The sequence below is a fragment of the Typopeltis vanoorti genome, chromosome 11, assembly GCF_054136105.1.
Source record: "Typopeltis vanoorti isolate ZY-2024b chromosome 11, IOZ_Tvanoo_1.0, whole genome shotgun sequence".
In the NCBI taxonomy this organism is placed as follows: Eukaryota; Metazoa; Arthropoda; class Arachnida; order Uropygi; family Thelyphonidae; genus Typopeltis; species Typopeltis vanoorti.
In genome coordinates this window covers 80,221,350-80,246,662 of record NC_143559.1, presented here as the reverse complement: position 1 = coordinate 80,246,662, position 25,313 = coordinate 80,221,350, and the positions used below count along the sequence as shown (strand labels likewise).

The 25,313-nt window shown below is 35.9% G+C and overlaps 1 protein-coding gene across 2 annotated transcripts in view; it reads right to left on the bottom strand.

Moving 5' to 3' along the window:
• LOC150101779 (dipeptidyl peptidase 4-like) overlaps positions 1 to 25,313 on the bottom strand; it is a 576,437-nt gene that overhangs the window by 277,411 nt on the left and 273,713 nt on the right. For both annotated transcript variants that reach the window (XM_090400235.1, XM_090400236.1), the window contains exon 3: positions 9,397 to 9,495. In XM_090400235.1, the coding sequence (XP_090256361.1) occupies positions 9,397 to 9,495 (99 nt within the window). The remainder of the gene's footprint in view (positions 1 to 9,396; positions 9,496 to 25,313) is intronic.

Below are 25,313 nucleotides of genomic sequence, written 5' to 3'. Positions count from 1 at the left end.
ACCAGCTATATAATTTGAGTCTTGGAACAGGGATGATTTTGCAGTATTGGATAGAATGTATGATAATTCCATTGCACAATGGCAGTGCAAAGACTGATATATCCAACTATCGAACAACCAGTATCTCAGGAGTAATGGTGAAGATTTTGGGAAAATTAGTTAGGGCTCGCATTCAGAAATGGGATGACAGAGAATCTCCACTTTGTAATGAAGAGTATGGGTTTACTAAGGGTAGGTCATGTTTTAGCAACTTGCTCACACTCTGTAATGATGCCATTGAGCTAGACAAGGGAAATGGATACACTGTGATACTTTTGGACGTTGCTAAGGCTTTTGACATAATACAAAATGGAAAACTTCCATTAACTGGAGAATATGGTATTGGATTATAAAATACTAGCATGGATTAGAGCAGGGTTTCTCAAACTTTTTTCTACTACGAAACACTTCACAAATCCTGAAATGTTCACGGAACACCTTAGTTATTTTGTAATGTATTAATTCATAATTAATTGGTAATTTAGCTTATTTTATTGTTAACTAATAATTAATTATTAATGATTGATAATTAAACATCAATTAAACCATCATTAAATTAATTTGTGCTGCTTTTCATTGACATATCCCATTCTGATCGCCAAAAATTTATATTATTATTATAAGTACTTACGAGTGAATGCAGACTTTTTCTCCTGTGTGCTGATTTTGTATGGTAGGTAAATATAAATAAAATAAATGAATAAATCTAAGCGTTAAGAAAAAACAATCATTTTTTGTCAAATGTTAATTAGTAAAAACAAAACATAAAAATAGTAAAACGTATATTGCAAATTAAGTTCTTAATGACACTCCGATGTTTTTGGGTCTTGGAATTACAAATTCTTTTGATATCAGGCACAATATTAGAAAGTTGAATTCTCATATTTGGTGTAGCGTCGAGTCTGTTCCTGGGCTTTGATTTGGTTGCAGCATAATATGAAAATCCTGCCTCACTTAAATATGTCATTGTAAAAGGAAGTAAAACAAGAATAGCTAGTTTTGACACGCTGGGGTACTCTTCTGTTAAATTTGTCCAGAAATCATTTATTGGCAGTTCCTTGTATTTTTGTTTTAAATCAGAGTCACTAATTAAGTCAATTAGATTTTCATAGTCACTTGTGCTGAAGCCTGCTGGCTTAACTGTCACTGTAAATGGATTCAGAACCCAGGAATTGTCCTCACTGGATTTTGGAAAATATTGCAAAAGGGTTGATTGCAAATCATGAAAGTGTTCTAAAATTACGTTAGATACTTCTTCATTTATTTTAGAATTTATTTCAGTCAAAAATTCATGCAAGGTGGGAAAACAATCAAAATTATTCTGTTCAACTGTAGAAATCCAGAATTGCAACTTCCTATCAAAAGATGCAATTTTATCTCTTGTGTTAAAAATTGTAATATTCTTTCCTTGTAATGATAAGTTAATTTCATTGCACTTTGTAAAAATATCTGCCAGATACGGAAGACTCATCAACCATGAAGAATTTCTTAATAATTCAATAAAATTTTGTCCTAAATTATGTGACATCAAGAAGACCATTAACTCACTACGAAGTTCAAAAAGCCTCAATAATGCTTTTCCTCTGGATAGCCATATCACTTCAGTATGTAATAAAAGTGCGTTATGTGCAATAGCCATTTCATCGCACAAAATTTTAAATAATCTGGATTGAAGTGGTCGAGATTTTACATAGTTGATCATTTTTATGGCTTCATCCAAAATAGTTTTTAAATATGTAGGAATTATTTTTGTTACTAGTGCTTGTCTATGCAAAACACAATGCCTTTTGGTGGCTCTTGTAGCTACTTGCAGGATACGTGTTACAACTCCCTTCATCTTCCCTACCATTGCTTGAGCGCCATCTGTACAAATATCAATACACTTCTCCCAACCGATTTCCTGTTTTGTAATATAATTATTAATACAGTTGAATATATCTTCTCCGGTAGTTTTTTTTTGTAGATATTTGCACATGAGTAAATCTTCTTCAATACTTTTATCAAATACGTAACGAACAAACACTAGTAATACAGCGAGTCCTGCGACATCTGTAGATTCATCCATTTGCAATGAATATTCACTGCAAAGTCTAAGTCGATGAATTAGCTCTTTTTCTATGTCAGCAGAAAGATCTTCATTGCAGCGTGAAACAATATCATTTGATAATTGTACTGCATCTATTTTTTTTAGCAACCTGCTCGTTTAACATGCATGATACAATGTCTTTCACACAAGGCTTAATGAGTGTCTCACCAATTGTATGAGCTTCACCATGAAGTGCAATGCGGTAACTCTGTTGCATTTTCAGTTGTAGCAATTGTAGCCATTTGAAGTTTAGATTTTTCTAGTGAGTCACGTCGTCTCTTAAAAAAAGTATATCTTTTTCCTTTGTAATCAGTGTGTTTCATTTCGAAGTGCCTACGAAGTTTAGCTGGAGCCAAAGAACTGTTCACTAGTATTTTATTACATAAAACACACATTGCCTCAGGAGCATGTGTATTGTCAATACACGTAAATCCATAATTTCAATAACTTTCATGGTACTTCCGTTTTGGTCTGTTCTTAGATGACTCTTATTCTTTAATATTAGCTTTTGAAGAAACCACAGTCTGCAATTCCATATCTTCTCCAATTGTATGAGTAGATGTGTCAGCAGAAGTACTTGCTCCTCCTTGTGTTAAAGTTCCTGTCTTTAAACAAGATTCCATGGGTATTTTTTCAATAATATTCAAATTCCAATATTTGTCAGAGCTATAATAAAAAATAGAATTGTGTTGTCAAGGTAACTTTAGTATGAAAAACAATAAGATTATGAATAAGAAATATCGAATAATATAAAAGTAAATGAATAATGCAAAATAGTAAAAAAAGACTGCAACACACAAAAGTAAATATGAATTGTAACAATACTTGTAAGAAAAGTACTAAACCGTATCAAATAATGTAAAAGCAATTGTAACAAGAATGATTTGATAAAATGCTCAATAACAAAAATTAAACAGTTCAAAATAAATCAGATATTAATTATAAAATTAGTTAAAAGAGTAAGAATTATTAAAACACTTAAGGAATTGAACAACGTAGTTAAGGATATAAATTAAATTAAACTTTAATAAATATTTTCCGATATTTAGGCGACATCACGTTGCCATCTTCTAAAGGAACTTACAAAAAAAGTTACGTGCACGTAGGCACTACAACACAGAAACTGGGAATGAAGAGATGAAGCTATTGTTCTCCTAACAGTCTTGATGGTGCCCTCTAGCAGGTTAAGTAGGTGTTCTTGGCCGTTGGGCTGAAGGTCTGCTGATGTAGGCCTCCCAAATTTGGGGCAGTCGCATACAACCAAATTTGTTGAGGTTTGGAGAATTTCTTAGGGCTGAGGCTGATTCCATAAAGAGTCTTTCAAATTTGTATTTGCTACGGTGTATCACTGTAGCTTTCTTCCACCGTATTCTGTGGCGTGTATCCAGAGCATGGTCTGCAAGCACAGAATGACTGTATTTGTGAAAACGGATGTAGTCCTTGTGTTCCGAAATTCTGATATTCGCTGTCCTGCCTGTTTGGCCAAAGTAAGACAGTTTACAACTGCATGGGACCTGGTATACACCAGGTAGGTCTAGGGGAAGTGGTTGGTCTTTAGTGGAGCGGATAAGGGATGCCAATTTTCTGTAAGGTTTGTAACAGGAGGTCAGGTCATGTTTTTTTAAGATTTTGGTAATCTTTTCCGAGGTGCCTCGGATGTAGGGAATGGTGATGGATTTAGAGTAATCCTTGTTGTGGAGGGGGGGAGAGAATCTGTGGTTTGTAGGTTCTAATATTTTTTGGAATTTTTTTGGGGGGTAGCCATTGGCTGAGAAAGTGTTGAGGATGTGATTTAGTTCAGTGTTTAGGGCCAAGTCATTTGAACAGATTAGTTTAGTCCTGTTGTATAGTGTTTTCGCTACTCCATATTGTTGTGAGGGGGGGTGGGTTTGGTGAATGTATCTGCCTGTATGGGTGGGTTTTCTGTAAACTGAGAAAACCAAGGTTCCATTAGGCTGGCGGGTGACTAGTGTGTCTAGGAAAGGGAGGCTGTTGTTTTCCTGTTTTTCCAGAGTGAATATGATTCTGGGGTGTTGGTTGTTTAAGTGTGTTAAGAAGGAGAGAAGTGTTTCAGAGCCATGTGGCCAAATAGCGAACACATCATCAACGTAGCGAAGCCATATGGTTGGTTTTTGTGGGGCAGAGGCTAAGGCTTTTTCTTCAAAGGTCTCCATAAAGAAATTGGCCAAGGGTGGGGAGAGTGGTGAACCCATGGCTGTCCCCTCTATTTGTTTGTAGAATTTTCCCTGCCAAACGAAATAGCCCGAGTTCATTGTGAACTGAAATAAGGCTGAGATATCGGGAGAAAATTTAGCTTGGATTAGCTCTAAAGTTTCCTTGAGTGGGACATTTGTGAATAAGGAGAAGACGTCAAAACCGACTATTATGTCAGTATGTTGGAGTGTAAGGTTTTCTATGCTGGCTTTGAAGTGGGCTGAGTTTTTTATGTGTGATGGTGTGTTGCCAGTATAGTGTGTGAGCTCTTTGGCCAAATGTTTAGCTAATTTGTATATGGGGGAATCAATGCCATCCACTATGGGATGTAATGGCACATTTTCTTTGTGTATTTTTGGGAGTCCGTAAATACGGAGGGTATAGAGTTAAACGGCTTTAATCTGTTGGTAACTTCTACAGGCCAAGAAGTGACTCTCTTAAGGAGCCTGTGAAGTTTTCTAATTTGAGAGTTGGTGGGACTGTAATTGATAGGGAGGTAAGTGGCCCGATCTAATAGAAGAGCATTCAGCTTACCTGTGTAGTCCTTTTGGTTAAGTACTACAGTTGCATTTCCCTTATCCGCTTTGGTGATAACTAATTCTTTAATATTCTTCATTTCCTGTAGAGCTTTATATTCCTTGTTGGATATGTTGGTTTTTGGTGGTCTTGCTTTGGAAAGGACACAGGCTACATCCAGTCTTACACTGTTGGCAACTTGATGTGGAAGGTGGCGGATTCCACGTTCGATCTGAATCATAATATCCTCACTAGGTATTTTATTGGGAGCAATGGCGAAGTTGTGTCCATGTCACAGTGCGTTGAGTGCTTCAGGCTTCAGGGTGACTGAAGAAAGGTTGATTACCATGTTGGTAGCAGGTTTTGGAAAGACAGTAGAGTTCTTCTTTAATTTTTCGAACTTTTTCATCTGTCGGCTCGTATTTTTTTAAATTCTTTTTCGGCAGCGGTACATGAGACGTCATGTAAAATCGAATGGAATCAGCCTCAGCCCTAAGAAATTCTCCAAACCTCAACAAATTTGGTTGTATGCAACTGCCCCAAATTTGGGAGGCCTACATCAGCAGACCTTCAGCCCAACGGCCAAGAACACCTACTTAGCCCGCTAGAGGACACCATCAGGACTGTTAGGAGAACAATAGCTTCATCTCTTCATTCCCAGTTTCTGTGTTGTAGTGCCTACATGCACGTAACTTTTTTTGTAAGTTCCTTTAGAAGATGGCAACGCGACGTTGCCGAAATATCGGAAAATATTTATTAAAGTTTAATTTAATTTATATCCTTAACTACGTTGTTCAATTCCTTAAGTGTTTTAATAATGCATAACCAACGTATAAGCCTGTCTACGAGAAAAGAGTAAGAAGAATTCTTTTTTTTAGAAGTCACCTCGCCTACTCCTTATATACGGGAATAAAAAGGCGTTAGCTGATTTTTTTTTTCGAGGGCCCGGTCCCAACAATTTACTCGTAAATACCTTTCCAAATTTTTTTAAAGTTCATACATTAACATTAGTATTAATAATTAATTATGGCATAATCATAAAGAGTATTAGTACACTTATGTATATGGTGTGGCATGTTAACAAATATAAATTACATTTAAATTAGTTATCAATCACTGGACTAATGAAATGTTGTAGCATGTCGTAGTTTATTCAGGCAACATCATTAAATTAATTTGTGCTGATTTTCATTTACATATCCCATTCTGATCACGAAATATATTTATAATATTATTATAAGTACTTACGAGTGAATGCAGACTTTTCTCCTGTGTGCTGGTAGTTTCCCCCTCCTTTTGTACATCCTGGAGATCTTTGTAGGCTTCAGGTGGATGACTCACTATCTGTTCTGTCACAAACACCTTCAATAAGCGATTTCTTAATACCAAAATTAAACAAAGTGCCTTGTCTCTTATTCATATCACATTTTACCTCTGTATTCCTATTACTTTTAAAAAAATCACGGCACTCCGGTTTCAGAACAAGCACTTACACACTGCAATATGAACTTGCGAAGAAAGAGTTCAATAGTAATAGATTTGAGAACCGGATACAGACTACCTTGATCTTCAATTTCAGTGGAAAAATTTTCTTTATACTTCCTTGCTGATTGGTCACTGATATTTGCAACGCAGATGTTATTTCGTTCAGTTTTGAGAACACGCCGCCCATTGTTGTAATCGGCTTGCAGGCAATTTTTATGATCGGTCATAAATGGTGGTATTCTCTTTCCCGATTGTTGAGGATTTCAATGTGTGAAAATTAACGATAATTCATGAATACTTCCATGTTTAAAAATATGCTGCTTGGTCACTGATATTTGCTACACAGATGTCATTTCCTTCAGTTTTGAGAACAGAAGATATGACACCAATTGTTGTAATGGGCTTACAGGCAATTTTTATGACCCGTCATAAACAGCAGCATTCCCTCTCCCAAATGTTGAAAGGTTTCGATGTGTGAAAATTGACGATACACAGATGTTATTAGGTGTTCTGGGTCTGAGCTTTTCGACATATTCACGAATATTATTCTCCTCAGAATATTTTTACTATAAAATATTTATTCATGAAAAATGCTTAGAAAACTAAAATGACAAATTCCAGAACTTCTCGCGGAACACCTATTCACCTTCTGCGGAACACAGTTTGAGAAACCCTGGATTAGAGGATGGCTGACTGACAGATAACAAAAAGTGGTACTCTTGAGTCTTTAAGATTTAAGGTCACCAGTAGTTATACCACAAGGATCAATCCTTTGTCCACTGTTATTCAATCTGTACATTAACGACATTGGGAAGGATTTGACAGGTGACACAACTATTTGCTGATGATGCAAAGATAGGTAGAGTGATCAGGAATGTGGCTGCAATACCAGCAGAATGATTTGAATAGGTTGGAAATGCGGACATGGGAAAATGGATGTCAGAAAATGTAAAATCATGCACTTTGGCATGATTAAATATCCAAGGTCATATTATATTGATGGGATGCCAGAAGAAACTGATCAGGCCAGGGATCTTGGAATCTTAGTAGATAGGAAGCTGAAGTTCAGAAGCCATGTAGCAAAGATAGCAAATAGAACTCAAAAGCTAATTGCAATGATGAAACAAACTTTGACATGTAAAGATAACAATGTCATTTTGCCTTTTTTACAAGGCCTTGATAAGGCCTCACTTGGACTATTATGCACAGGTCTCCTGGTTTATGTTGTGATTCTGATACAGTGGAGAGAGAGAGAGAAAGTACACAAAGGAGAATGATAAAAATGATATGAGGATTGTGGAATACAGATTATGAAGACAGATTGAGAATTTATAGACTACAGACAACATGTCTGTAGTAAATAGGAATAAAAATAAATAGGAAGTAAATAGGAGAAAGAGGAGTGATATGATTGAGACTTACAAACTTCTGAAAGGGTCAAACAGAATTGCAGTTAATGCAATTTTTCATTTTATGGAGGGTGGGGAAAGAACAAGAGGGCATCCTTGGAAGTTGAGAATGAATGCCACCAAAAAGGGCATGAGATTTTTCTAGCTTTTTCTCTCGTAGAGTGGAGTGCAGAATGGATTTCCATTGCAATGGAAATTGAGTTAGAATGGATGTCCATTGGATGTTGTGTGGGTGTACAAGCAGTATGAATGAATTCAAGAACAAGTGTGATAGCTTGTGCATGTAGTTATATAGCACTCCCTCGATGAATCCCTGGAGGTCTCTCTTAGTAATAATAATAATAATAATGAGGAGGACATTGACATGCAGAAGCAAAGGGCTATGTTCCCTTGTATAAGGCTTTGATCACACCACATATGGACTACTGATTTGGTCACTTAGTTTTCATGAGGATGAAAATGAGTATTGGAAAGGGTCCAGAGGTTTGTTAACTTAGTGTCAGGTCTATGGAATGTTGGATACTAGGAGAGATTGAGGGAATGCAATTTACAGTTCCTTGTGAATAGAAACAGAAGAGGGGATATGATTGAGACATATAAGCTGGCAAGGGGGTTATTACCAAATTAATGTACAGGAGATTTTTCATAGTAGTAGAGGGAGGCATGGGTAGAACTAGAGGCCATCTGGGATGAAAAGCAGATTCTTCATGGAGAGCAACTGATGAGTGGAATGCATTGCCTGAAAATGGTGAGTGAGAAACTGTGAATGGGTTTAAGGAACAGCTTGATGATCTTTTTTTTTTTTTTTTTTTACACAAGAGAATATACAGCTCCCACAATGAATCCTTGAACTCCATGGAGGTTAGATAATAATAATGCACAAGCTATGAAGTCCTCACATAGGATTATGGCAATGATGAAAAGGAAACGCTGATATATAGAAATACAGAGGTTCTAGTTCTTCTATTGAATAAGATCTTGATTATGTGTTATATGGATTACTGTGTGCAGTTTGGTCACCTAGTTTTCATGGGGGGATGAGGATATATTAGAGAGGTTCCAGAGAAGATTGACTAAAGGTGATATCTGGTCACTGGACTGTAGGTATGAAGACAGATAAAATGAATGCAATCTGAAAAGCCCTGTGAATAAGGAGGATAGGGGATGATTGAGGCATGTGTAGGAGTTGTTTCTAGGTAAATCTAGAAAAAAAAATTTCATAGAATGGTAGACATAGGTACAACAAGAACAGACTCTTTGCTTGGAGAGTGGAATGCTTTGCCTGAGAGTGTGTTGAATGTGGACATACTGTATGAGTTTAAAGCATGGTTTGATGAGCTTTGTATGTGCAACTGTGTGTGTGTGTGTGTGCGCGCACGTGTGTTTATACACCTCTCTCACAACAACTCTTGACTCCATGGATATCAGGTGTTGATAAATAAAAATAAAATTTAACAATCCTGGAGTCTTGACAAATAACACTTATTTTTCAGGAAAATTGTCAACAGACAGTAATAATGAAACTTGGTCATGTAGTACTATCACAGAATCTTGCGCACACTTCTTGAGAGTACATAATAATGATGGTAGCATGTGCACAACACATGATATTAAAAAAAACAATAAAACTTCAGTTTATTTCATTACCTGATATCCAAGTTCCATTGAATCTTTTAGGACTGAAATGACCATTCACAACATCTTCTAAATTAAACCTTCCTGTTTTTAATTTTGGTCCTTTGTCACCTAAAACAATATAGTATATTAATAAATAAAGAATATAAATAAATAAAAATCACTAAATTTCAAATTTTAAAGTCAATTTAGCATAACCATCACATTCAGATAGTTTCTGGATGATTAGATATGTTTTAATGAGTAGTTTAATAATTCTATAATTTATATTTAATTACACTGGTTTGTTATGTATGCATGACACCACAGCTAAGATGCTGGACAGCTTGAGCTGCTCTCCTGTGCAGCTATACAGAAGAGTTAGGAAATGTGAACATTTTAATGAATGTGCAGTAGAGAGAGAGAGAGAGTGTGTGAAACAACAGAGAACATGAATAGGAAGCTTGGTGTAAAAGTAAATCTGCATGAGAGTAAGAGACTTGGTAGCAGTGATATGAATGAATGCTAACAAATGAAGTACATGAAAGAGAATGAGGATCAGATAGATAAGAAAGGTATTATTTAGAGCTCAAATCTGGAATGGATGGTTATCAATCATGTTGGCTAGAGAAGAAAACCCACATCTAGAGATAATGATGAACAAACTTTGCTTAGTTGTTAAATCATTAGGCCAATATTTCATCTTGGTAACAGGACACCTTCATGAGCACAAAGATATGAACATATACACGCAGACACACTAACAGGTAAGCAAACAAAGTGTGAAGGTGGGATTCTCAAGTTCTAGCTGGTAACCTCTATGGGCATGGTAATCAATCTTGCTAGTTCTTCTGAAGGTATCAAGCTGATCTCTCCTGAATTTTGGGTAAAGTGAGGCAGCCACATTTATTCAAATTTGAAGAATACTGTAGTGCTGTGGCAGATTTGAGGAATCATTTATCAGATTTGTATTTGCTTCTCTATTATGGGGAGGTTTTTTCCCATTGAATCCAGTGATCCATGTTGATGGCATAGTCTGCCACTCCAGAACAGATGCAGTTTAGATGGTGAACATAATTCCTATGTTCATTCAAACAGATTCAATCAATTAGTTGTTCTGCTTGTTTGTCCAAAGCATGTCAACCGTGTTCCGAAAAGGAAGAGTTATTATTTTCGATCTCAATGGATACACATCAGGCGGTCTTTCTTTCAGTCTACTGTCAACCTTCATATATAGGCCAATACATAAACAAAGACTCATATCACCATCCAAAATAAAAACTAGAGGTCCAAAATAAAAACAATTCTAAAAAAATAGAGCTCTAACAATATGCTCTAATGAGCAGGATCTGAAAGATAAGTTTCAAATAATAAACAAAACATTTAGAAAACAGCTACAACAGTTAAACAAACAAACAATTCTTCATAAAAATTGTTTGTTTTTATCCTAATATAAGCCATTCCTTATATTAGGATAATAACCGAGAAAAATAGACAGAACTCTCCAAAAATACAATATCAAGACAACATTAAAATCACCCACAAAATTAAAAACTATACTCAATTCTGTAGAGGATTTAGTATAGTTTTTGAGCACAAAATCTAGTGCAACTGTAATTTATCCTACAATAGGAGAAACAGAGTATACAATCCCGTTAAGATAAATGACACATTAAATTTCTTAATTATGGAAAATCAGACCTTTCTGATCATGCTTGTCAAATGTGCTACATAAATGAATGGAAAGGCACATGAAAGAAAATTGAAAGAAGCTTGTGAGATGCTAATTCATAATCCTAATTTAACAGAAATGATGGTCTAACAGTTCCAAGAGTCTGGGAGGCCAGTCTACCAACATACAGCATTAAAAAGAACAACAAAGACTGAACTCTGAAAACCTTCAAACACAAAAAACCAGGACAATATAAATCAATTTACAACCAATGGTTGATGGAAAATAAGCAGCATTTATAAATAACAGGACTATAGAGAATAACTAGTAGCAATTGAGAGTTTCCCTATATAAGTCTGGTGATAAGGCTTATAAGCTGACTGTTCATAGATGCATGTTTAAGGAAATTACAACATAGACTACTATCTTAACTAAAACAGATTTAATTAATTATATATTAGGTTTTATCCTATATCCAAAGTTTGCACCTGAAGTACTTTCAAGACTGGGGCAACTTGTGGTAAAGGTGGTATAAGTTCTCATCGCTTGCCTTAGTATCTCCCATAATGCAAAGCATATCTACAACAGCTCAACATTATACATCTCCTTGAAGACATGTATAATGCTATGCATTAAGGGAAGAGCCACAACCCAGACCGGTTTCAACCTTTATTGAGGTGCTATTTAAGTAAAGACCTCTTTAAAAATTAGGCAGTCCCCCAGACCAGGGGTCGGCAACCTGCGGCTCGCGAGCCACATGCGGCTCTTTGGATGTGAAGCTGCGGCTCTTTAGTTCCATACGCGAATATTATTTATTTTATCAAAAAAAAATTTAAAAATCGTTCTGAATCGATTAACGAGGATTAGGCACCGATTCTATCTCTCAGCCACTTGTACTCGCTTTTCACCGCACCCCTCCCCCGTGACACGCATCGTCACTGTCGTCAGTCCGTCGGAAGCTCTCGGAAGTTTATATGTTTGGCAATTTTCATTGATTTCGGCATAGCTGGGCATGACACCTTTACTCGTAAACTAAGTATCTAATATTTGCCAAAATTAAAAAAAAACACTAAAATGTGCAGACTGCGCCGTGATAAACACGTTCTGACAAGTCCGTTCGTGCCAGTCGGCGATCACCGCACACGGGAGGCGACCACAGATGCGACGAAACTATGTACTTATAGTTAATCAGTACGTGAGAGAGTGAGACAAACAGTGTTTCGTGTCTAAATTATTTATTTTAATAATTAAATTATTAGAGAATTATTTATTTTATTTAGGTAGGTATTTTTAATTGGGAAATATCGTTGTAAAATGTTTTTTGATAAATTATATTTCATTATGCCCAGCTTCTCGTATCCGCTAAAACAGTACAAGATAGAATAGCTAAAATGTCTTCAAATGTAACATATTTGCAGGTGGAAGATATTCAACCTTCTTCTGCCTTATCACTTGCTATACATGAGTCTTGCGACATAAAAGACACGGCACAAGTTGCCCTTTTTGTCAGGTATATGTCTTCCCAAGGTCCAAAAGAAGAACTTCTAGGATTGCTACCGCTCTCGGGACAAACTAGAGGGGAAGATATAGCGAATGCCGTGCAAAAATGCCTTGAAGACAATAAGATCTTGTGGCTCTTTAAAAACTTTTTAAAATTTTGTGGCTCTTTAAAAACTTTGAAATTTTGTAAATTGTAATTTTTGACTCTTCCGACTCAAAAGGTTGCCGACCCCGGCCCCAGACCATTCCCTACGAGTGACTGAAGGACTGTCCAGATCAGCAGTGGTTCCACTCAGTGACAGGCTCACCCCACCACCAAGCAGAGCCATAATCTTAGCAGTGGCCCCCACTCAGAGACAGGCAAAAACCTACCACCAAGCAGAACCTCTCGCATCTCAAGGAAAGCAACCACTTCTACTCAAAAGCACATCAGTGAGAGCAAGACCCAGAGGTGGTGATACTAAGGTGGAAGTAATGGAGAAGTCATATTTACCTATACGAGTTGCCAAAGGGCATCATCACACCCTATTATTAAAATTCTCTGGATTAGAGATAAGTTTATGGAAGTTTTTTCACTTGGCTATACTACTAATTATATATTGGGCTTTATCCAAGTGTTAGCAAACAAAGTTTGCACCTGAAGTACTTTCAGGACTGTGGCAACTCATGGTAAAGATGGTATAAGTTCTCATCACTTGCCTTAGTATCTCCCATAATGCAAAGCACATCTCCTTGCAGACATGTATAATGCTATGCATTAAGGGAAGGGCCATTACCCAGACCAGTTTCAACCTTTATTGAGGTCTCATCAGTGGGAGCTAGACACAGAGGTGGTGATACTAAGGTGGAAGTAATGGAGAAGGCATATTTACCTATACGAGGAGATGTGCTTTGCATTATGGGAGATACTAAGGCAAGTGATGAGAACTTATAACACCTTTACCATGAGTTGCCCCAGTCCTGAAAGTACTTCAGGTGCAAACAAGGAATTGACAATCCAGTTAAATTTGAAACGATTGATGCAGACCGATAAAGAATTTTGGATGAAACACAATGCTGGAAAGCAGTTTTAATACAATTATTAGCAATAATCCATTGCATAATGGCACAAAATCTTGCGCTTCGGGGATCGTCCCATACAATTTATACTCTTAACAGCAGAAATTTTCTAAAAATTATAGAACTTTTTGCATTGTTCGATGCAGTTATGAAGCAACATCTTGATACTATAACCAAAAACAAAAAAAAAAACATTGTCAAGTTCATTATTTGGGTACTGAAATACAAAATCAATTACAATAATTCAAATTATGACAGAGAAAATAAGAAGTAAAATAATAAGTGATATTAAAAAAGCCAAATACCATTACATTATTATAGACTGCACACCAGATGTTAGTCATACTGAACAAATAACTGTTATAATAAGATATGTTTACTCAGAAAAAGGGAAAATATGTGAAAAATTCATGGTTTTTTTGGAAATTCATGATAAAACAGGTCATGGGTTGACTGATAAAATTATAAAAGGATTACAACAATTAAATATTGCATGGACAGAGTTACGATAATGGCACTAACATGGAAGGACAAGAGAAAGGTGTACAAAACTTGCATTTTAAATATAAATCCCCACACATTTTACGTCCCATGTAGTGCTCATTCTCTCAATCTTGTTGTTAATGATGCAGCTAAAAGCATGATAGACACTGTATCATTTTTTGGAATAATTCAACAACTATTCAACTTTTTTTCTGGATCGACAAACAAGTGGGAGGTTCTTTTGAAACACCTACCAAACATGACAATAAAAGGTGTATCTGATACTCGATGGAAAGCTCGAATTGCAGCAATTAAACCAATTCGATTTCAATTCTGCGAAATTCATGATGCACTCATGGAAATATAAAAATCCTCAATTGACAGGTTCAACCGGAAATGAAACAAAATGTACTGCTCATGCCCTTGTTGAAAAAAATCACTTCATTTTAATTTATTTGCAGCATAATTATTTGCTATGACATTCTATCATTAATAAACCCACTGAGTAAAATATTGCAAAGCATAAATTTAAATATTGGTCATGCCTTAGAGCAGTTTGACACCATCCTGAAATTTTTAACTGATTATAGGAAAAACGGATTTCAACAAATGAAAACAACTGCAGCCGAAATTGCAAAAAAACTTGATGTACCACTGGAATTTCCTCATGTAAGAATAATAAGAAAAAGAAAAATGTTTTCCTATGAGAGTCATGATGAGCTGCAAGCGATCCCAGAAAAACCTTTTGAAGTTAATGTTTTTAACATCTTAATTGATAATGTCAGCTGTTCAAATCTATTTTACAAATAGATTTGAACAGCTGAGATCACACAATGATCTATTTGGATTTTTATATAATACTAGGGGGGGGAATCTGCTGCCTACGCCCCCCCCCGTGTTTCGGACTGGTTCTCCTTGAATTCTGATGACTTGACATTCAGGGGCTACTCTGAGTGTCGAGTCTTCAAAAGGGGGCTCCCCCCTGGATCCCAACCCCCACGTTCCGGACTGGTAGGCGGGTTCTCCTTGAATTCTGATGACTCGAATTTTGAAGACTCGACACTCAGGGTAGCCCCTGAGTTTCAAAACGTTTCAAAAAACGTGACATAAAAAGGCTTATCATTTTATATATATATATATAGGGTAGATAAATTATTTACATAACTGGAGTTCGGACGAAATATTAAAACATTGTAAAGACTTGGAAATTGCTTTGAGCAGTGACAAAACATCTGATGTAGATGCAATAGATTTATTTGAAGTAAAAATTCTCTCAAAAATAATACAAGAAAAAGTGGTCCTGATGTAGATGCAATAGATTTATTTGAAGTAAAAATTCTCTCAAAAATAATACAAGAAAAAGTGGTCCTCATCAAATTTTATTTTTTATATATATATATTAAAGATACCAAGCTATTTTAAACCTGGTTTTACTCCATTTCCCAAGTAAGCAAACAGACAAATATAAGTCAAGTTTGCACCTGCACGTAATGCAAGTCTAGCTGACCCTGCAGGTAGTGCAAAACCAAGGTAACTCATGGTAAAAGTAGAATAAGCTCTGATCACTAATCTTAATATTTACCCATAATGCAAAGCACATCTCCTGTAGGAGATGTACAATGCTTTGTATTAAAGGCAAGGGGCCACTACCCAGACTGGTTTTGACCTTTATTGAGGTCTCATCAGTGGGAGACTTTCTACATACATACATACATACATACATACATACATATATATATATACATATATATATATATATATATATAAAACCAAAATCGTGTAGAAATTTATCCCAACGTAACCACGGCACTAAGGATATTGTTAACAATTCCTGTTAGCTTTTTTTTTTTCCAGGACTGGGGTAAGATGGTGTACCACTTTACCCCAGTCCTGACAATACTTTCAGGCGCAAACTTTGTTTGCTCACACTTGGATAAAGGATTAAACTAAATTTATTATATTAAATTCCTGTTAACGTAGCAAGTGCAGAAAGAAGTTTTTCCAAGCTTAAAACTCATTAAAAATTATTTTCGAACAGCAATAACCCAAGAAAGATTGGTTGCTCTAGCAACTATATATATATCGATATATTTGCTGGACAATATCGATATAGGTCTAGCAACTATATCTATCGATATATATCGATATAGTTGCTAGACCAAGAGACGGACATAGCTCATAATTTAAATTTAGAAGAGCTTGTAAACAGTTTTATTGTGTAGTATCCCCGAAGAGCAAACATTTCATTAATATTATAATATAATTGTTTTGCATTAATGTTTGTCTTTTAATAAAAAAAATAGCAATTAGAGATTTTCTTATATTTTTGTCTTATAATCCATCAGGGGCGATATTTAATTGTTTGCCTCAGGTCGCAATCTAATCTGGCGGCAGCCCCGATCATATAATCTCGCAGACATCAATGCCGTGAGTACAGCGTTGCCAAATAAACCTTTTTGAGTTATACTTTCATATTCTTAAGCAGTTTTATTATTTTGTTTCCGGTTGGAAAATTATAGGCCACACCCGACAATAATTTAAAAGCATCCAATTTCTCGTGTATAAGCTCAACATAAAAAAATAAAATAAATTTAAAAAATGCCACTTCTGTATTTTAGCCACCCTTATGCAGTGGAATTATTTCCCTCTCTTTCCGCATTACTGGAACTTGACCAGAACTGAGGCTTAAACTAAACGGCCTGGTTAGAGGTGCTAATTCTCTTGCACATTCTTGTAACACATAGGCCGATATGCCATCTAACCCTATGGCAGTGTTAGCATTAAGGTTCTGTAATATACTAAGCACGTCTGTTTCTTCTATCTCTAGTCTAGACTCTACATTCGGCACTGCAATATCACAACCAAGATGGTGCACTTTTGCAAAGTTCATATATACGTATTTCCAGTTCTGCCAAACTGGAAATACGTATTAAACAACTCGACTAAGATTCCGTTGCAATTATACTAGAAAATGGGGCAAACATATTCTGCTTGGTCGAGATTAAACCATGCCAAGAAGTCTGCCTTAAAAGACCACTGAAAGCAAATAGTTACTTTTAAAAATAATGCTTTAAGCAGCTAAAAATGTGTAATAAAATATTTGCAGTGTCCAATTACTAAAAACATTCAAGGTATTGCTGCACGTGAATTTCTTCATTTGAACAGTAAGCCTGTCGATTGTAAACCACATCAAACACATTTACAGATTTCTTACCTGTCTTCCTCTTAGACAGGTCTCGCTAAACAGTTTCGTAACGCTGCGAATAACTTATTAACGAAATTAACGTTTCAAGAGTCAGTATGAATGCGCTCCCTCTATCATCACAAATAGGATATTACGTATCTTAATATTTAATACGACGTGAAAAGCATATAATGAATTAGCGCTAATACTTGTTTCAGAGAACAGTTATAAGAATACAAATTTGTTTACTTTATGTACGATCTGTCCAGAGATTTTTTATTCCCTATATCCATACGCGTGTACACTCGTGGTATGTTTGATTTCATTTCAGGTAAACAGCATAGAGGAACAAAGTCATTTTACAAATGCCATCAGATTAATAGTTGCTTTAAGCATTTTCATAAGACTTCCAGCAAAAGGAAGCCCGAGGATGGAAAAGAAGTGATTTCGAAGGCAACATAAAGGATTCTCACATCCGAGAAGACCCTCAAACAAGAAACAAAATCACTAATTCAATTCTTACACCACCTGACCGATTACCTCCAAAATCAATAAGCAAAGGTTCTGCCAAACTGGAAATATCAAATCCAAACTTTCATTTGCGGGAAAGATTTGCCGCTATCATCCCTACTATTTCAAGTTTAAATTAACTATCTCATCAAGACGTGGAGAGGAAGTAAGCTTATCAAAATTTGCTTCAGATATTCTGCACACTGCTTTCGTGCAGTAGTTTTCGTCACAGATGCGTATGTAATTTATCTCATTAATCATTTCATAGATGTGTATTTATATTTATAAAATGACCGATACGATAAAGAAAATCCATACTTCTTTCAATAAATCTAGGGCAATCTCTCCATATCATTCGGATAATAGTGTGATGCACTTGAAAGATTCTATCGGGAAGTACAGCCTCCGAATTTCAGTCGATAATTAGAACGTCTATCAGGACTTTTCAGTTGAAGGTGTGTTAGTCGGTCTCATACAGTGTTGAAAAAGCTTTTTCTCACGAACACTGAGACCCTTCATACCGCAGTACAGACAAACCTGCTAGAAGAACATACGCAATTAAGAGACATAATATAATGGTTCATAGCCTTGGATGCTTCTACCGTAATCCCAAATAACAACAACAAATCATTTCGGGAACTTTGTACCAGAGCCGAATAATTTAGGTATCCAAGATGAATTCTCGTTACGCAGGATAATGGACCTTCTCATTGGAACCTGACATTTTGAACATATATTGATGAAACTTCTCCAAGAAGATGAATCGGCAGAAGATAACAAAACAGTACCTGTTCCCATTTCACTGCTCGCTATTTTATCCTTTGACGATGCACTGTGATATGGAAAAGAAATAAATAACCTACGATTTGCAGGAAACTCTGCAGAACTTTAACAAACGATCAATGAATTTAATCCATAAAGTAAAAAGAAGAGATTAAATATAAAGAAACCCAAAACAAAAATAATGTATAATAAATGCATAACTAAAAATCCAGTACATATGGAACGCCGGGAAATTGATATCGAAACCTGTTATGTTATGATGTGTTTACCTGGACCAAAGGAGCACAGTGGAGTAAGGCTGTGAAGAAGAAATTATGCGTAGAATTCAATTCGGTTAGGTATCTTTTGGAAAACACTGTGAGGTACTCAAAGAATATATCCTAATCTGGCTTAAAAGAAAAATATTCTTCAGTTGTTCAATTATGTCTGGTCCTGATATATGAAAGTGAGACGTAGACTTTGGCTAAAACATTGACTAGCAAATTGAGGACTACCTAGAAGAAAATGGAAAGATCACTGCTCGATAATACCATTCAAGATAGAAAGCACAGTACTTGGTCAGGCCTCAGATCACGGTGAGATGGTCTCATAACAGCCATTAAAAGATATAAATAACAATGGACAGGTCATCTTGCAAGAATTAATACACAAAAATGGACAAAGTTGATATCCAAAGATTGAAAGAGAGCTACAGGAAAACCAGAGGTGGAAGGATGAGATTAAAGAGCTGGCTGGAATTCAGTGGCATAGAAAAGCTCAAGATAGGATTGAATAGAGGACTTTGGGGGGGGGGGGTCTTCATTCAGCAGCGGACAGAAAATGGCTGATGCGAAATGCTAAGAAGTGCAGCTACTGTGCGGTGATACGGACGACATCACTCATTATTGCGAGTTTTAATAAATAAATCCTCATTCATATTACTAAATGCGACAAATAGGCATGCTTCATTTAATGCATAAAAAAAAAATTAAATTGATATGAATTGAGCTGTCAAAAAAAAAAAAAAAAAACATTCTTTTTGAAGAGCAAAGAATGCAAATACTTAGCAATATTCAAAGAATTCTTTTGTTAACTCAGTATGAAATATTAGGTTTTTCATCCCGCATACAGGCAAATAGTTCAGAGAATACATGCAGTTAACAGTCAGAAATAATTTTACTGGACGGTAAATGGTGAAATGTGTGTCAGGATGATTGTGCAATGTGTAGATAGTACATCATTACGTTATGTAGTGAAAGATGTCGTCCCTCGATGAGTCCTTGAACTCCACGGAGGCGTACATAATAATAAAAAAAATAATTATATATAATGTCAATACGCTTAACATATTAGCCCTTCAGAGAATCAAGCCCTTTATTTTTAGCCGTTTCGCTTAAGGGTAAAAAAGTTAACCTGCGGAAGTTTTAAAGGAAGATTTTTCAACGACCTCCCCCCTTGACTTATCTCTTTTCACCATTTGAAGAATGGCTCAGACAATAGGGAAAAGTTACTCGTTTGAATTTATCACATATGCATTCTCATTATCCTTCTATACAGTTTACCTTCAGATAATAAGCTATACGACTAGTTGCGTTTACTGCATAGATCATGTCGCTCGTAACTACAGTCCAAAGACTATTTCACCTTCTGATATACACTGCAGCCGTGCCATCATTTGATGTATTCTGCTCTGCTTTTGCGGCGCAACTGAAATACAGTCAGAAATAGGATTAGAACAGTGAGAGGGAGATTCAAATGTTTAAAAAAAAAATAACAGTTCTACTAACGTTTGATTCAGTTTGAGATATACACGAGGAATGGATCAGTCTATCTAATACAGATTTTAATATCCTATTTCATCTTTTTGAACTAGCATATTTGTTTGTTATAAAAATAAAGCAACGTTACTTTGGTCGGCGAGTCAATAAAGTTCTTAACTATATGAGAATAACCAACGTAATTATCACTACAAAGGATTTTATTTTGTTGAAGAACGCATCGTTACGAATACCTTATTTTGTATTCATTTAAACTATTGTGAAGCCACACCTCATATCACTTTATTTACTTTTTATCTTCCTGCATCCATTGACTACTGAAGTCGTATTTTCGCATCATCTCTTCAAATTGATGTCGAAGACAAGATGCTTGATCAGAGGAAACATGAAGTAACATTGACCCCAGTGGGGGAAAAGGGGGAGAGGGATATTATCGTGAACGCTGCAATTTTCAAACGCGGAAACACATAAATGAGAATTTTTTTTTGGAACTGTTCCAAACAAGAAAAGTACACTCAGTTGAACTTGAGATACTAAAACGAACACCATAAAAAAAGACAGTTTGGAAAAGAACATCGAATTCTACTCAGAGTCATGAGTCAGATTCAGCTCTCATTCAGAAAGAATCATGAATAAGAAACTACTGTTTTATAAAGTAAAAAAAAAAAAAAAAAAAAAAAAACTTTATAAAACATTCAAGACGAGGACTGCTAACAAAAACGGGGAACGAGTTTTAAGTAAAGAACATTATTGATTTTTTAGTCAATTTTTTTTGTAAATATTTATTTTCTTACTTTTATTTCATTTGAAAAAACTACTTTAAATCTTTGGCATTGTTTTATTGCTAATTGGTTTGAAGTGTGGTAAGAAAAACATGTCGAACTGCCCTTTGAGATTAGTTTATTCCAAAGGGCAGTTCGACATGTCTTTCTTATTCCAGTAATTAAACAACACGAAACAGAAAATCGAGGTAACAATTCCATGTGATAAAGAATACTGCTTAGTATCATCATACTTTTACAACTGCGCTTAACTTGTGCTATTAGGGATTTCGAAACCCAAATATTGAATAAGATGGTTAGCCTTTGATTCCGCAATCTGCTCTGTCTCTTCTTTTATTTTATTTTTTTTATGTGAATCTCACATAAAAGTTGTAAAGCTATCATACATTAGCAATATGCGTGGGCTAAGGGTCACATAATCCGGAAACTTTGCTCTGGATACCAAACATGGAACTTTCAAGCCATTTCAGGTCTGCAATAGATGACGTGCATCTCCTAATTGAAGACAACAAATATCAATGCCCGTAGTGCAGTTCGAAACACAACCTACTGATTGGCGAGCGAAGACGCTCTCTACCTATCCCAAATCGTCGTAGTTGAAAAGCTGAATTAAACAACGGTCTTAGGGGTTTTCTTAAGAACTAGGGAATTAATGGAAAGAAGAGAAGTAGTGGAAGAGAAGAAAGCCAACGAAATATTTCTAAAATAAATGGAGGATGAATTACTCAAACTGTAAGAAATAAGGAAAGGATATAATCGCTACAGCATTTCAGAATACAGTAAATACTGTAAATTGGTTGTTGAATGTGAAACAGTTTCAACTAAAGGAAAGAGAGAGAGAAAGAGTGAGAGAATATTAAGAACAGTCTGATGACGTCATGACTCATCAGACTGATCTGGGACAGTGCATATTTGCGTATAGAAAATATAAGCCACTACACACGCCAAATAGGTTTTCCTTTATGAATATATGAATTTAATTCATAATCATTTTAAATACGGTAGGTTTACATTTATAACATGATTACAGTTTCACCAGAATTTTACATCATTATGAAAAATTATCTAATGCCTCCCTTTTCATTCCCTAAAAGAAGTAAGTCGGAGAGCATCCCTTTATTCCTAACTTTCATTTGAAAATCGGTAGGCAGCTGTCTTCACTTGTGACAATCCCCCGAGGTTGAGTGCAGTTGCACAATTTGCTATATAAGAATAATATTCCCAACTGATATTAATTTATATGTACTCTGTGACAAATGATAACTGACACAGGGTTTAATAGGTCGTGATAATATAGATAGTTAAAGCGATTATTTTTACCATATGCTAGCGGCTTCTTCTGGATTAGGAAGAACAAAAAATAAATAAAATAAAATAAGCGGTAGATATGAACCATTGCATAACTAAAATCGAAGTAGCTTTCCACTTCTCCCACACTCACCACAATACTGAAGAGACAAGAACTCCATGCTGTACATAGAAGACAACTTCAATGCCCGCAGCATCAAAGAGTCTACGATGGTTATCCACTCAAAAGGCACACTCAACAGAAACCAAGAATTTTGTAATATTTGGTAGTCACTTATTCAATGCTTCCACAGTCAAACTTTATCTTTTCTGCCAACTTCTGAGCAATGACTGACCCGTGCCAGCTTCCACACTCCACGTTTTTTTTTTTTTTTTTTTTACTTTTGTGTAACGGTTCTTACATGTTCAGTTTTAGTTATGTAATGGTTCATGTCTACTACTTATTGTATTTTGTTGTTGTTCTTCCTAACCCAGAAGAAGCCATTAGCATATGTGGCGAAACTATTTGGTTTAACTATCTTTATTTTCACTATCTTTATTATAAAGGGCTGAAATCAGCTCTTGCATTTAGAAAAAGAGCGGCAACCCATAGAGTGAAAACAACAGACTTCATACCATCTGTAAACCAAGGAGCAGGAGTGAATTCTCCATGTCTGCTATGCTTGCTGCGCAAGCTCATTAATTGAGAAAGTAATATTTATTTGTTAATAAATGCATGCATTTATAAGCATTCCATTTAGGCTTTTATTTTTGTAGACAGAAGACGTCTTAAGCTTGCGCGGCAACAATTGAGCTTTGCGTTGTATATCGAAGGCCGATACTTGCTCGTCTAGTCAAAGCTACCTTGGTTTGCTCGGTTGTCGGAGCTTCCGGGTCCTCGCAGCAGCACTGTGATTTCATGCGCACGCATAGTCATTTCCGCTCCCTTCACGTCGTCTTAAACACAGGCCATACGCAGTCAAAGTAGCTCTAGCCAGTGAGCTTCAGCCAGCCTTTACAAGTGTGCGTGTTGCTTGGGAAAATTAAGTTACAACCAACTTTTTATGACGATGTTATTGACCAGTTCATAACGAAGAACCGTAGAGTAGAATTTGTATTCAAGTAGCTAAATTGAAAAAGATAAAATATCATTTGTAAAATAAATGTTGTATTTGTATGATTAAATGTACATAAATTTCTAAATATATAGTTTTAAATGGTCAGTAATTCATTATTCCGCTAATCAGACTTCAATCACACCTCCCACTCCCTGAATGATAACAAGAGCAAGTGTGTATTTCAAGACCAGCATTCGCCCCTGCCAAGGAGTATCATACATAGATTACGAAAGACACTCCAATGTCGGGCAAAAAAGCTTGAAACGTTACACCAAACTCTTGTATGGGTCCGAAGATAGGTCGATCTTCCCTTTTTGAGTCTTTTGAATCCATGGCGGGTCGGTGATAATAATAAATCACATATATACTCTGTGGAGGCCTATGATTAGAATGCACAGTATTATACTTCATCTAACAATTTTGTATTCCCAACACTTCCTTAACCAGAGCTTTAAAACCATCCCGTTATTCAGTTCACGTATCAAACGCATAACTGAGGTCGTGCATATGTTATTAATGAAATTCCATGTTTCCATTAGGTTCGGAGTTTGTAATAAATTAACTTTCATTAATCATTCACTTTCATCAATATTCATAAATGTGCAATCATTAAACAGCAGTTCACACATGCACAAAAGTACTATGTTGGCGATGTTGCTTCTGCAGAAGTTGGTTTTGTTTTTTGCTGTTGTTATTTGGAATTAAAGCAGAACAACTGAAGGCTGAGGCCAGCGCATTATGTCTGTTAATAGTGTATCGGATGAAAAAAAACAGTTTTCGAGAGAAAAATCTGATCTCCGTAATGGGGTAGAGGAAGCAAGAAAGAGTAATGATGAGTGGGAGTTGAAATTACGGCCGGGGTAAGTAAGGTTATGATACCAAGATAATGGCGAACTATCTATTATTGTAACTCGAACATACAAGCAAGATAGATAACAAAGTCAGTATTGAGTCCGTGGAATGCTGAACAGGAGGATACGTCGAGGAACATTAATTTGCAGGAAAAGAAGTAGGAATGTTTGAGCGAGGCATAAATCGCTGATAAAAGTTCACAAGTCAGATATCCGGAATATTTCTTAAAGGGTACGAGAAGGAATGAAAGCAATAAGTCCCGAAAATTACACAATATAAAGACATGGCATAAATTTGTGTATGAAGAGTGATAGGTGAGTAGAATGTGTGGTTGAATGATCTGGGGTGCGCACACAGTAGATATTGTATCAACTGGATTGTTTCCATCTTTAATTACCTACATTCTGAAGTGAACAACTCATCGAGGGATTTGTAATATGAATAATAAAGAAATATGTGGAAACTTATGCACATACGAAGGTGGTCTGAATCTCGGCCTCGACCATAGATGGCAACACTATCAACACGATTTTTTTTTCTAAGTTAGTACATCTGTTATAAGCATCCATGTGAAATTACAAGTCATTCTATCAAGTAGTTTGTTTTATACAACTGTCTGAAGCAAAGATGTTGTCTGTATCCCTTGAAATGAAAAAAATTGAGTATCGTGCGTTTATAAAATTCTTGGTAAATGAACGTTTAACGCTAAAAGAAATTCATTCGAAGTTCATAAAAGTTTATGGGCACTCTTCTCCTTCGTTTTCGACAATTAAGAAATGGGCTGCCATGTTTAAACGTGGCCGTACCGGCCTTGAAGATGACCCACGTGAAAGACGTCCAAAAATTGTAACATCAGAAATTATTGATCAGTGCACGATAGGTACTGGATGACCGACGAATCGAAGTGCGTGAAATTGCTGAGACTATAGGCATTTCCAAAAGAACGTGTAGGATATCTTTTGC